The 15972-nt window shown below is 48.1% G+C and overlaps 1 protein-coding gene across 2 annotated transcripts in view; it reads right to left on the bottom strand.

The window, feature by feature from the left end:
- Nucleotides 1-15972, bottom strand: part of SUGP1 (SURP and G-patch domain containing 1) — a 230459-nt gene that overhangs the window by 75267 nt on the left and 139220 nt on the right. The window contains exon 1 of one of the 2 annotated variants that reach the window (XM_077252420.1): nt 1590-1701. The exons of the other annotated variant lie outside the window; for it this stretch is intronic. Within the exon in view, the coding sequence (XP_077108535.1) occupies nt 1590-1689 (100 nt within the window). The 5' untranslated portion in view covers nt 1690-1701. Of the gene's footprint in view, nt 1-1589; nt 1702-15972 lie in introns of those variants that run through there. 2 annotated transcript variants of the gene reach the window in all.

Raw genomic sequence — 15972 nt, 5'->3', positions numbered from 1 at the left:
TCACGTGTCCCCCGCTCATTAAGGTACTGAATATTCACCTCTCTCCACTCCCATAGGCGTGGAGTGAATCGCTTGACCAGAAGAGCTGCTGGATCGAGATGCAGTGAGGGCGCGCAGGAAAGGTAAGTAGGATGTGTGCTGGAAGCTGGCGGCTGTAACTGTGCACGCTATGAGGCTATGTGCACACGTTGCGGATTTTGCTGCGGATCCGCAGCGGATTTGACACTGCGGATCTGTAGCTGTTTTCTATGCGTTGAGCAGTATCATGTAAACGTATCGAAAACAAAATCCGCAGTGCACATGCTGTGAAAAAAAAGTGCGGAAACGCAGCGGTTTTTTTTCCGCAGCATGTCAATTCTTTGCGCGGATTCCGCAGCGGTTTACACCTGCTCCTCAATAGGAATCTGCAGGTGTAAAACCGCAGGTGGAATCCGCACAAAAACGGGTAAATCCGCAGTGCGGTTTACCTGTGGATTTTGCAACAGTGCGGAAAAATCCGCAATGTGTGCACATAGCCTGATAGAAACGAATATGGGTGAGGAGGCCGTGCCGACAGGGACAGGGGGTGAGGAGGCCGTGCCGACAGGGACAGGGGGTGAGGAGGCCGTGCCGACAGGGACAGGGGGTGAGGAGGCCGTGCCGACAGGGACAGGGGGTGAGGAGGCCGTGCCGACAGGGACAGGGGGTGAGGAGGCCGTGCCGACAGGGACAGGGGGTGAGGAGGCCGTGCCGACAGGGACAGGGGGTGAGGAGGCCGTGCCGACAGGGACAGGGGGTGAGGAGACAATGCATACCCGGCTTATACTTGAGTCAATAAGTTTTCCCAGTTTTTCGTGCCTCGGCTTACACTCGGGTCGACTTCTACATGAGTATAAAATAACATTGGCTTTGCCGTACATGTTGTACTGTAAACCTAGATTTTCACTTACCCCATTTCATTTTAACTAATATATTCATTCTTATGCACACATTCGTGTCACTTTTCCACCCTGATATGCATACAAGCATTAGGGATTTCAATGAATAAAATGCAAATTTTACTGGAACATTTCCCACAAAAATGTCTATGAATCTAATCAGTTCCCCCTGCTCTATAACATCCTGCCTGCAGCTCAGATACCATTCTCTGCCTAACAAGTTCTTCCTTAAAGGGTCGGTAGCCTAATCTTTACAAACGTGTGGAAAACATTACAGTGCACAGTTTGGTGACATCCATCACAGCCATTCACGTATTATATGGGCCGCACACGATGCTCCGTACACACCCCTGCACAGTAGGGGGCGCCCACACACAGTAGTAGTTTGCTTCCAACACATTTGTAACTATTGACGCTCAGCAGCAGAATTGCTGTACTAGAGAGCGTGCAGTGGCTACAGCAGGACCAGTATCACCATCTCTGGAGCACCTCAGTGACTGCAGGGATACAAGGAGGTGCCGCGTACAGATGACCCGTCTTCTGTGCAGCAGCCACTGCCACCATTACCTCAGCACACCCAACAGACCCGGTGGCTCGGCTCCATCACACGCCGCAGGGCACCGGCTGTGCTCGGCTAGTAGTCCGGCTGCCCTCCCCAGCCCAGCAGCATACCTGCAGACTTCCTACTCTCCATCTTGCTCGCTCTCTCTCCAATGCTGGCTCCTCCTACAGCAGCACACGGCCTAAGCAAAGCCTTTCCGGTGCGTTGCATGCCGGGAACTGTAGTCCCTGCGGTGTCATTCATTCTTCTACAGTATGTATTTGCCTGCTGTGTACTGTCACAATCAGTCACTGGGGCCAGTGCCGTGACTGCCATCACTAAGTAGCCAGAGCTTCCTGTGAGGACTGCAGAGGGTCAAAAAATAATGTGGCTGATAAAAGCAACTTAGGCCGGCGTCACACTAGGCGTAAGACAATACGGTCCGTTTTTTATGGCCGTAATACGCAGAAATGTTCCCAAAATAGTGATCCACATGTCATCCATAGGCAGGGTGTGGCAGCGTATGGCATCCTCCGTATGTAATCCGTATGGCTTCCCTACTGCGAGATTTTATCGCAGGCATGCAAAACCGACATCTAATGGATTTATGGGCTCAAATGTTCGTTAAAACATATATACAGTATATATATATATATATATATATATATATATATATATATATATATATATACTAATGCAGCTGTGCTCCTGACTGTAAAACTTGGTTAATGAATGGAGTGCAGGGGAATGTCCTGTAGTTACCTCGAGTCGCGGTGATGCGCCCCCTGCTGGATGAACTCATATGAACTCGAGCGTGGGAACTTTTCAGAAAAGTTCCCAGGCTCGAGTTCATATGAGTTCATCCAGCAGAGGGCGCATCACCGCCACTCGAGGTAACTACAGGACATTCCCCTGCACTCCATTCATTCACCAAGTTTTACAGTCAGGAGTACAGCTGCATTAGCAGAGCTCCTGGGTGTAAAATGATTTAACCCCTTCAGATGGATTTACAGCGTGGGACAAGACTGAACGACGGAAGGTATGGGATATTGTTGTTTGTTTAACTTTATTTCAGGTGACAAGGGTCTTCAGGTGGATTAAGAGTATAATAAAATATTAAAACACCCTGTGTCTTTATTTCATTAAAATACTTTTTAATAATGTGTGTCTGTTTTATTAACCATTTCGTACTATTGGATTAATAATGGATAGGTGTCATAATTGACGCCTCTCCATTATTAACCTGGCTTAATGTCACCTTACAATAGCAAGGTGACATTAACCCTTCATTACCCCATATCCCACCCACTACACGGGAGTGGGAAGAGAGTGGCCAAGTGCCAGAATAGGCGCATCTTCCAGATGTGCCTTTTCTGGGGTGGCTGGGGGCAGATGTTTTTAGCCAGGGGGGGCCAATAACCATGGACCCTCTCTAGGCTATTAATAGCTGCCCTCAGTCACTGGCTTTACCACTCTGGCGGAGAAAATTGCGCGGGAGCCCACGCCATTTTTTCCCGGGATTTAACCCTTTAATTTAATAGCTAGAGCTTCAAAATTTTACACACAGACACTTGTTACATTAGTAAAGCGGAATATGTAATAAAAGATGGGATATGAGATGGTTTACTGTATGTAATCCTTGTCTCATATCCTGTCGGGTTTGTGAAGGAGAGAGCAAAAGCCGGCAATTGAATTACCGGCTTTTATGCTATCTTGCGCTGAATTAAATATAAATATATATATATGTGTCTCAATTACATACATATATATATATATATATATATATATAGACTGTATATATGTTTTTAGGAATATTTTAGCCGATGGATCCATGATTTGTCCATTTTGCAAGCCTGCGCGGATCCATGATTTGTCCATTTTGCAAGCCTGCGCAAAAAAAATCGCCGTACGGAAGCCATACGGATGACACACGGATACATTTGTCCGTAAAAATCGCATCCTCGCATTGAATACGGAACAGTGTTTTGTGAAAATTACTGCGTATTACGGCCATAAAATACAGACCGTATTTCCCTACGCTGAGTGTGACGCCGGCCTAACACGTCCATCGATCAGCATGTTATCACTTATCCTGGGAATAGGTGATAGCTTGTTTTCATTGTACAATCCCTTTTAGGCCAGCATCACACTAGAGAGGACTACGGACGAGTGCTATACGAGAAAAAAATCGCATAGCACACGGACCACTGTTAATCTATAGGGTAGCTCACATCACCATATTTTTTCTCCGCCGTATTGTACTGTACGTGCGAGAGAAATCGCAGCATGCTGTGATTTCACACATATATCGGCCGAGACTCGCCAATGTAAGTCTATGAGTGAGAGAAAAACTCGCACACCAACACGGACCATCAGTGTGACTTGCGAGAGAAAGGCACCGGTGTCCTTTAAAAAAGCCGGCAATTCAGTGCGGTGTACAGTAAAATCACACTGACAGGTTAGAATAGAATAGATAGAATAGGCATATACACATAGAATAGGTATCTATACTGTATATGTCAGTGACACACACACACACACACACATATATATATATATATATATATATATATATTACATAGAGATATAGATAGAAGATTAGCTGTTAATTCATTTGTCAGCTTCTGTAAAATCAATGCAGGAGCCGACAGGATTGGAGACATGGTTTACATACAGCAAGGCTAGTTTCACATTTGCATTGGGCAGAGCTGCGTAGTTCCTCCGTTAAGCCCCGCCCACTGCCGCACCTCTTCCATTCAGCTCCGCCTACGTCGACATGCGTCCTGCGTACCTATCTTTAACATTGGTCGTTTTGACGTTGCACCGAACACAACATGTTGCATTTTGTTGCCGTCGTCGCAACGCATGGCCTGCGTACCCAATGTTAAAGATAGGTACGCAGGACACATGCCGACGTAGGCGGAGCTGAATGGATAAGGTGCGGCAGGGGGCGGGGCTTAACGGAGGAACTACGCAGCCCTCCGCAGCTCTGCACAACGCAAATGTGAAACCAGCCTTAATCCATGCAGAACAGTTCGATATATTGAAGTGTGAGATCAATGCAATTAGTACAGTGTGTGCAAATTAGGGGGCATGTATGTATTTAATAAAAGATTCTTTTCTTGGAAAAAAATGGCGTGGGCTCCCCCACATACCACCCATACCTGTCTGGTGTTCAGTCCCACACTGTAAGCCATATCTAGGGGATATACAGTTTACAACTGGGAGCGGTGCTAATGCGACCGCCCCGGCTGTAAACCACTGATGAATGAATGAGAAGCTGCCGGCGGCAGCATCAGTGACTAGCGCTGACGTCACTAATGCTGCGCTGACTCATAGCTTGACACGTGGTGAACTGGCATTTTCCCACGCTCCAGAGGTCATCCCAGTTCAGCACAGCTGCGAGCGGCAGCTTCAGTGATTAGCTGCGCTGTCACTGAAGATGCGCTCCCTCACAGCCTGAACTGGGATGACCTCCAACCAGGGCCGGACTGGCCATCGGGCACTTCTGGCAAATGCCAGAAGGGCCGGTGCCAGTAGTGGGCCGCTGCACTGTTCCCCCCCCCCCCCCCCCGCCAGTGCCGACGCCGCATTTAACTATACCGGCGTCTATGACGCCGGTATAGTTCAATGCAATGATGGAGGAGAGAGCGTCACCTGACGCCCCCTCTCCCATCATTCCCCGCTCTGCCTCTGACACTGCGGGTGCGCGATGACGTCATATCATCGCGCACCTGCTGTGTCCCGGGCAGACTGCAGCCGCCGAGACAGGAGACAGGAGCAGCGCGGGCAAAAGGAAAGGTGAGGAGATTTTTTTTTTTTTTTTAACTGGACTGTGGGGCCATTATCGGGGGGGGGGGGGGGGGGGGACGAGATGTGGACTCTGCTGTATACACCCCTGTGTGGGCTCTGCTGTATACTGTGTGGGCTCTGCTGTATATACCCCTGTGTGGGCTCTGCTGTATATACCCCTGTGTGGGCTCTGCTGTATATACCCCTGTGTGGGCTCTGCTGTATATACCCCTGTGTGGGCTCTGCTGTATATACCCCTGTGTGGGCTCTGCTGTATATACCCCTGTGTGGGCTCTGCTGTATATACCCCTGTGCGGGCTCTGCTGTATATACCCCTGTGCGGGCTGTGCTCTATATACCCCTGTGCGGGCTGTGCTCTATATACCCCTGTGCGGGCTGTGCTCTATATACCCCTGTGCGGGCTGTGCTCTATATACCCCTGTGTGGGCGGTGCTGTATACTACGCGGGCTGTGCTATATTATGCAGGCTGTGCTATATACTATGCAAGTTGTGCTATATACTATGCGGGCTTTGCTATATACTATAGGGGGTATATTATATTCTATGGGGGAGGCCATGTTATATACTATGTGGCTGTGTTATATACTATTGCGGGGGTATATTATATTCTGTAGGGGAGGCTGTGTTATACTATGGGCGTATATTATATTCTATGGGGGAGGCTGTCTTATACTATGGGGGGCTGCATTATATATTATGGGGAGGTGAGCTGTATTATATTCTATGGAGGGCTGTATTAGATTTTATGAGGGATGATTGCATCATACTCTGATGGGGCTGCATTATATTCTATGGGGAGGTGGGCTGTATTCTATTCTATTTGGGGCTACATTAAATTCTATGGGGGGGGCTGTATTATATATATATTCTATGAGGGGTGATTTCATCACACTCTATTGGGGGGGCTGCATTATATTCTATGGGGGGTTACATTATACTCTGTAGGGTGGTGGCTGCATTATACTGTATGTGGGCTGCATTATACTGTATCGAGGACTATGGGGAATACGTTATACTATATGAAGAACTATGGGGTGCATTATACTATGGGAAGTGAATTCTACTACATGGATGACTATGGCGGTGCATTATACTATATGGAGCACTATGAGGAGTGTATTATGCTCTGTGGAGGACTGAGCAGTGTATTTTAATATATGGAGGACTATGGTGCACATTATAATATATGGAGGACTATGGGGTATATTTTACTAAACAAGTAAAATGCTGCATATTCAGATTTTTTTTGCCGGAACAAAAATCATTGTTCTCAGCAGCACATCGCCAGCGTAAACTGTAGATGTGCTGCTGATAACATGATACTGTATGGTGATCTGTTAGTGATCGTTCTGTCCCATCATTCTGTCTCAGACGGTGGAAAGAGGCCGGGAAACAAGCGTTGAACAACTTCAGTATGGTCGATCAAACTCATTTAGCGGCCTGAGATCAGCGCATGTAAGTAAATACAACCGAAATGCTTTTGTATGATGTGCAATATGTTAGCATTTGGGGCCCCATTTTAAACTTTGCCTAGGGCCCCACTTTGCCTAAAACCGGCCCTGCCTACAAGTGTACAAAGGTATTATACAGTCACCGTGTGACAAGTGGGCCTGTGTAACTTCAAATGCCAGGGCTGAATTTTAGTCCCAGTCCGGCCCTGCCTCCAACTATTGGATTAGTAATGGATAGGTGTCTTATTGACAGTCTGTGGTGCAACGTGACGTTGGTGGATGGTACGAGAAATGATGTCCCAGATGTGTTCCATCGGATTCAGGTCTGGGGAATGGGCGGGCCAGTCCAAAGCTTCAATGCCTTCATCTTGCAGGAACTGTGACACACTCAAGCCACATGAGGTCTGGCATCATCCTGCATTAGGAGGAACCAAGGTCCAACCGCACCAGCATATGGTCTCACAAGGGGTCTGAAGATCTCCTAATGGCAGTCAGTCTACCTCTGGCTAGCACATGGAGGGCTGTGCAGCCCTCGAAAGGAACGCCACCCTACACCATTACTGACCCACTGCCAAACCGGTCATGCTGAAGGATGTTTCAGGCAGCAGATCGCTCTCCACGGTGTCTCCAGACTCTGTCACGTCTGTCACATGTGCTCAGTGCGAACCTGCTTTCATCTGTGAAGAGCCTAGGGTGCCAGTGGCGAATTTGCCAATCCTGGTTTTCTGTGGCAAATGCCAAGCGTCCTGCACGGTGTTGGGCTGTGAGCACAACCCTCATCTGTGGACGTCGGGCACTCAGACCATCCTCATGGAGACGGTTTCTAACCGTTTGTGCAGACACATGCACATTTGTGGCCTGCTGGAGGTCATTTTCCAGGGCTCTGGCACTGCTCCTCCTGTTCCTCCTTGCACAAAGGCTGAGGTAGCGGTCCTGCTGCTGGGTTGTTGCCCTCCTACGGCCCCCTCCACATCTCCTGGTGTACTGGCCTGTCTCCTGGTAGCGCCTCCAGCCTCTGAACACTACACTGACAGTCGCAGCAAACCTTCTTGCCACAGCTCGCAATGATGTGCCATCCTGGATGAGCTGCACTACCTGAGCCACTTGTGTGGGTTGTAGAGTGCGTCTCATGCTACTACGAGTGTGAAAGCACAACCAACATTCAAAAGTGACCAAAACATCAGCCAGAAAGCATTGGTACTGAGATGTGGTCTGTGGTCCCCACCTGCAGAACCACTCCTTTATTGAGTGTGGCTTGATAATTGCCAATAAATTCCATCTGTTGTCTATTCCATTTGCACAACAGCATGTGAAATTGATTGTCAAACAGTGTTGCTTCCTAAGTGGACAGTTTGATTTCACAGAAGTTTGATTTGCTTGGAGTTATATTCTGTTGTTTAAGTGTTCCCTTTATTTTTTTTAGCAGTGTACATATACAGTGTATATATATATATATATATATATATATATATATATATATATATATATATATATATATATATATATATATACACAAGATGGTGGCCCGATTCTAACGCATCGGGTGTTCTAGAATATGTATGTAGTTTATTTATGAAGATTTCAGAATAATGCAACAAATACACAGGATTTGTCCGGCCGGAGCGACCAATTAGCGAAGCGTGGTTCAAATTCTGCGCCAATTCTCTGCCGGACTGCGCCTGTCGCTGATTGTTCGCGGCCGGCCCACGTAGTGTATAGCACAGCCCATGTAGTATATAGCACAGCCCACATAGTATATAGCACAGCCCACGCAGTATATAACACAGCCCACGTAGTATATAACACAGCCACGTAGTATATAGCACAGCCATGTAGTATATTGCACAGCCGACGCAGTATATAGCACAGCCACGTAGTATATTGCACAGCCACGTAGTATATAGCACAGCCCACGTAGTATATAGCACAGTGACGTAGTATATAATACAGCCCACGCAGTATATAACACAGCCCATGCAACAGCCCACGTAATATATTGCACAGCCCACGTAGTATATAGCACAGCCCACATAGTATGTAGCACAGTGACGTAGTATATAACACAGCCCACGCAGTATATAACACAGCCCACATAGTATATAACAGAGCCCAAGCAGTATATAACACAGCCCATGTAGTATATTGCACAGCCACTTAGTATATAGCAGACCACGCAGTATATAGCACAGCCACGTAGTATATTGCACAGCCACATAGTATATAGCACAGCCCACGTAGTATATAGCACAGTGACGTAGTATATAACACAGCCCACGCAGTATATAACACAGCCCACGCAACAGCCCACGCAACAGCCCACGCAACAGCCCACGTAGTATATAGCACAGCCCACGTAGTATATAGCACAGCCCACGTATATAGCACAGTGACGTAGTATATAACACAGCCCTCGCAGTATATAACACAGCCCACATAGTATATAACACAGCCCACGCAGTATATAACACAGCCCACATAGTATATAACACAGCCCAAGCAGTATATAAAACAGCCCATGTAGTATATTGCACAGCCACATTGTATATAGCACAGCCCACGTAGTATATAACACAGCCCACGTAGAATATAACACAGCCCACGCTACGTCATCTGGGGTGATTGCCGCAATGCGTTCTTGGGACCGGAGCGTCGCGAGGAGCGGGGAAGGCAGACGCCAGAAGGTGAGAATATAATGATTTTTTTTTAATGATTATTATTTTTAACATTATGTGTTTTTACTATTGATGCTGCATAGGCAGCATTAATAGTAAAAAGTTGGTCACACTTACAGGGTTAATGGCAGAGTTAACGGACTGCGGTACACCGCGTTATCCGCCGTGTAACGCAGTCCGTTGAACGGACTGCTAAAACGTTATGTGGGCGCTGACTGGAGGGGAGTATGGAGGGGGCACTGACTGGAGGGGAGTAGGGAGGGGCCAATTCGCGGCCGGACTGTGCCTGTCGCTGATTGGTTGCGCTCAGCCGGCCGCGACCAATCAGCGACGTGGGATTTCCATGACAAACAGACAAACAGACGGAAGTGGACCTTAGACGATTATATATATAGATACACACACCTATTCTATGTGTATATATCTATTCTATCTATTCTATTATAACCTATTCTATGGTATACTGTATGCAGCAGATCATTTGCCGGCTTTTAATCTATCTATCTATCTAATATTTAAGGCTGGAATTGGACAGATTGTTCTTTGCGAAGGACGTATGAATCAAGCTGCATACAAATACAACTGCTGTATGTAAAAGCTCATGTTAAAATCGCATTGCATACGGATGCAATACGGATGTCACAGTTACTAGATGCAAGGAAATCGCATCGTCGCATGGCACACGGATTACCCACGGATCACTTTTCGGAGAACATTTGTGCGATTCTCGGCCGTCAAAATCGGACTGATTTTTTATACGTTAAGTGTGACTCCAGCCTAAGTATGATTGCCAGCCATTCAGAATTTCTTGGCAGTTCATAAACATAAGGCAGTTTTTCCCCGTTCTGCTAAAAAAAATGTGATGCATCCATAATGTTTTCAAGCACAAGGAACTTACACCGATTGATATGACTGTAATTCTATTAAAGTTCACAGTGCAAACAGCTAATATCTTCATATCACCATGTTGGTCTTTAAATATATGTCACTTAAAATCTTGAAGGGGTTGCCCTCTATTGGGGACTATATAATGTATATATTTATATACATATTTAGTTTTTTTCCTTTCTTAAAGCAGTTGTCATACCTTAGGCTACAAGTCTGCAGACTTGTGAATGATTACATTGAGCGTACTGCACGCTGTGAGGATACTCCAGTGCCAGAAGCGGGAGGTCATGTGATCGCAAGTATGTGATTTGCATACCTGCATCCACATTACGACTAGACTGTATCCGGCCTGAATCAGTACACACGTCTAGTCAGCACATGACTGCATATATGCGAATCGGTTACATGACCACGCAGTATATAACACACAGAAAGCAGTGCACAATATGTGGGGATTCAGAAGTCTGTAGTCACATAGACTGACAGCAGACTTGTAGCCTAAGGCTGGGTAACCCCTTTAAATGCCTGTGACTAGGCTAAAAATCATTTTTGCAATTTGGTTTTATTAAAAATGTTGCACCATTTTCATTCTATAATCTCTGAGCCCCACATAGCCTCCCTACATACAGCATATGCCCCACATAGGCTGCCTACATACGGCATGAGCCCCACACAGCCTCCCTACATACAGCATAAGCCCCACATAGCCTGCTTACATACGGCATGACCCCACACATAGCCTCCCTACATACGGCATGAGCCCCACATGGCCTGCCTACATACGGCATGAGCCCCACACAGCCTCCCTACATACACCATGAGCCCCACATAGCCTGCCTACATACGGCATGAGACCCACACAGCCTCCCTACATACGGCATGAGCCCCACAGTCTCCCTATATACAGCATGAGCCCCACACAGCCTCTCTACATACGGCATGAGCCCCACACAGCCTCTCTACATACGGCATGAGCCCCACACAGCCTCTCTACATACAGCATGAGCCCCACACAGCCTCCCTACATACGGCATGAGCCCCACACAGCCTCCATACATACGGCATGAGCCCCACACAGCCTCCCTACATACAGCATGAGCCCCACATAGCCTCCCTATATACAGCATGAGCCCCACATAGCCTCCCTACATACGGCATGAGCCCCACAGCCTCCCTACATACAGCATGAGCCCCACATAGCCTCCCTACATACAGCATGAGCCCCAGATAGCCTCCCTACATACGGCATGAGACGCAGTATATAACACAGCCCACGCAGTATATAACTCACAGCAAGCAGTGCGCAGTATGTGGGATTCGGAAGTCTGTAGTCACATAGAGTGACTGCAGACTTGTAGCCTAAGGCTGGGTAACCCCTTTAAATGCCTGTGACTAGGCTAAAAATCATTTTTGCAATTGGGTTTTATTAAAAATGTTGCATCATTTTCATTCTATAATCTCTGTGGTGTACTGTCTATTGCAGGCTGCAGAACGGAATGGGTTAACTGAGAATCCATCAGTTAACTCTTATGGCTCATTTAGATATCCGTTACTCTCGTACCAGTGCCATCTGTGGTTTTCACAGATAGCACTAATATCTGTGATAGTCTATGGGGCCATTCACATGTCGGCGATTTTGCTGAAACATGCCTGATTTTGTTCTGGGGGTCGGATCTAAATTGGCAATGCAAGTCTATGGGTCCATGAAAAAAATCAGACCACGCCATCCAAGCGCGGTCCAATTTTTCACGGACTGACAGGATGGGGAAGGTGGAGAAACTTTTTTTTTCTCCACATACGAGAAATACTGATGATACTTGGACCATATGCTGATCAAAATCTTCGGCCTTTTTTTCTCGTACGTGAGAAAAACAGATGTCTGAATGAGCCCTTGTGCACACAGTGTCTATTTCAGGGAGATTTAGCCTAGAGTCTGCCTGAAAACTCGCCACGTAGAATGAACACAAAGCACGGCAATGTCAAAATGACACTACTGTGAGCATGTACCATTATGTCACTTCTTTTAACCGATTAAGGGTTCGGAAACAATGAAGCAGTAAAAAGAAGTGACCTGCTTATTCCTCTATGAATGTCCACATGAAAAAAACAACCCATTACGGAACTTAGCTTAAACCTCACAGCACGTAGTGCGCTGGAGGAAAATACTCTCGGTTTTACATCACTGACGCCATTAAATGTAGTGACACATATCTCCCCTCCAGTTCTTTACCAGTGACTTTGTCACAAGTGTGAGAACCACATCGCCTCCCATATACAGGGTGGGAAACACATAGCCTCCCTGATTAAATTATGAGTCCCACATAGCCTCCCTACATACAGCATGAGCCCCACATAGCCTCCCTACATACAGCATGAGCCCCACATAGCCTCCCTACATACAGCATGAGCCCCACATAGCCTCCCTACATACAGCATGAGCCCCACATAGCCTCCCTACATACAGCATGAGCCCCACATAGCCTCCCTACATACAGCATGAGCCCCACATAGCCTCCCTACATACAGCATGAGCCCCACATAGCCTCGTTACATATAGCATGATCCCCACATAGCCTCCCGTCATACAGCATGAGCCCCACACACCCTCCCTACACACAGCATGAGCCCCACATAGGCTCCCGTCATACAGCATGAGCCCCACATAGCCTCCCTACATACAGCATGAGCCACACATAGCCTCCCTACATACAGCATGAGCCCCACCTAGCCTCCCTACATACAGCATGAGCCCCACATAGCCTCTCTTCAGACAGCATGAGCCCCACATAGCGTCCATACATACAGCATGAGCCCCACATAGCGTCCCTACATACAGCATGAGCCCCACATAGCCTCCCTATATACAGTATGAGCCCCACAATAGCCTCCCTACATACAGCATGAGCCCCATAGCCTCCCTACATACAAGATGAACCCTACATAGCCTCCCTACATACAGCATGAGCCCCACACAGCCTCCCTACATACAGCATGAGCCCCACATAGCCTCCCTACATACAAGTTGAACCCTACATAGCCTCCCTACATACAGCATGAGCCCCACATAGCCTCCCTATATATAGCATGAGCCCCACATAGCGTCCCTACATACAGCATGAGCCCCACATAGCCTCCCTACATACAGCAAGAGCCCCACATAGCCTCCCTACATACAAGATGAACCCTACATAGCCTCCATACATACAGCATGAGCCCCACACAGCCTCCCTACATACAGCATGAGCCCCATACAGCCTCCCTACATACAGCATGAGCCACACACAGCCTCCCTATATATAGCATGAGCCCCACATAGCCTCCCTACGTACAGCATGAGCCCCACATAGCCTCCCTACATACAGCATGAGCCCCACATAGCCTCCCTATATACAGCATGAACCCCACATAGCCTCGCTACATATAGCATGAACCCTACATAGCCTCCCTACATACAGCATGAGCCCCACATAGCCTCCCTATATATAGCATGAGCCCCACATAGCCTCCCTACATACAGCATGAGCCCCACATAGCCTCCCTACATACAGCATGAGCCCCACATAGCCCCCCTACATACAGCATGAGCCCCACATAGCCTCCATACATACAGCATGAGCCCCACACAGCTTCCCTACATACAGCATGAGCCCCATACAGCCTCCCTACATACAGCATGAGCCCCACACAGCCTCCCTACATACAGCATGAGCCCTACATAGCCTCCATATATACAGCATGAGCCCCACACAGCCTCCATACATACAGCATGAGGCCCACACAGCCTCCCTACATACAGCATGAGCCCCACACAGCCTCACCAAATTTAGCATGAGCCCCACACAGCCTCCCTACATACAGCATGAGCCCTACATAGCCTCCATATATACAGCATGAGCCCCACACAGCCTCCCTACATACAGCATGAGCCCCACATAGCCTTCCTACATACAGCATGAACCCCACATAGCCTCCCTACATACAGCATGAGCCCCACATAGCCTCCCTACATACAGCATGAGCCCCACATAGCCTCCCTACATACAGCATGAGCCCCACATAGCCTCCCTACATACAGCATGAACCCTACATAGCCTCCCTACATACAGCATGATCCCCACATAGCCTCCCTATATATAGCATGAGCCCCACATAGCCTCCCTACGTACAGCATGAGCCCCACATAGCCTCCCTACATACAGCATGAGCCCCACATAGCCTCCCTATATACAGCATGAACCCCACATAGCCTCGCTACATATAGCATGAGCCCCACATAGCCTCCCTACATACAGCATGAGCCCCACATAGCCTCCCTACATACAGCATGAGCCCCACATAGCCTCACTACATACAGCATGAGCCCCACATAGCCTCCCTATATACAGTATGAGCCCCACATAGCCTCCCTACATACAGCATGAGCCCCATAGCCTCCCTACATACAAGATGAACCCTACATAGCCTCCCTACATACAGCATGAGCCCCACACAGCCTCCCTACATACAGCATGAGCCCCACATAGCCTCCCTACATACAAGATGAACCCTACATAGCCTCCCTACATACAGCATGAGCCCCACATAGCCTCCCTATATATAGCATGAGCCCCACATAGCGTCCCTACATACAGCATGAGCCCCACATAGCCTCCCTATATACAGCATGAGCCCCACATAGCCTCCCTACATACAGCAAGAGCCCCACATAGCCTCCCTACATACAAGATGAACCCTACATAGCCTCCCTACATACAGCATGAGCCCCACATAGCCTCCCTATATATAGCATGAGCCCCACATAGCCTCCCTACATACAGCATGAGCCCCACATAGCCTCCCTACATACAGCATGAGCCCCACATAGCCCCCCTACATACAGCATGAGCCCCACATAGCCTCCATACATACAGCATGAGCCCCACACAGCCTCCCTACATACAGCATGAGCCCCATACAGCCTCCCTACATACAGCATGAGCCCCACACAGCCTCCCTACATACAGCATGAGCCCTACATAGCCTCCATATATACAGCATGAGCCCCACACAGCCTCCATACATACAGCATGAGCCCCACACAGCCTCCCTACATACAGCATGAGCCCCACACAGCCTCACCAAATACAGCATGAGCCCCACACAGCCTCCCTACATACAGCATGAGCCCTACATAGCCTCCATATATACAGCATGAGCCCCACACAGCCTCCCTACATACAGCATGAGCCCCACATAGCCTTCCTACATACAGCATGAACCCTACATAGCCTCCCTACATACAGTATGAGCCCCACATAGCCTCCCTACATACAGCATGAGCCCCACATAGCCTCCCTACATACAGCATGAACCCTAAATAGCCTCCCTACATACAGCATGATCCCCACATAGCCTCCCTATATATAGCATGAGCCCCACATAGCCTCCCTACATACAGCATGAGCCCCACATAGCCTCCCTATATACAGCATGAACCCCACATAGCCTTGCTACATATAGCATGAACCCTACATAGCCTCCCTACATACAGCATGAGCCCCACATAGCCTCCCTATATATAGCATGAGCCCCACATAGCCTCCCTACATACAGCATGAGCCCCACATAGCCTCCTTACATACAGCATGAGCCCCACATAGCCTCCCTATATATAGCATGAGCCCCACATAGCCTCCCTACGTACAGCATG

The sequence above is a fragment of the Ranitomeya variabilis genome, chromosome 1 (assembly GCF_051348905.1).
Source record: "Ranitomeya variabilis isolate aRanVar5 chromosome 1, aRanVar5.hap1, whole genome shotgun sequence".
Lineage (NCBI taxonomy): Eukaryota > Metazoa > Chordata > Amphibia > Anura > Dendrobatidae > Ranitomeya > Ranitomeya variabilis.
Note: the sequence above shows the minus strand (reverse complement) of the source record. Positions and strands in the feature narration are given on the sequence as shown.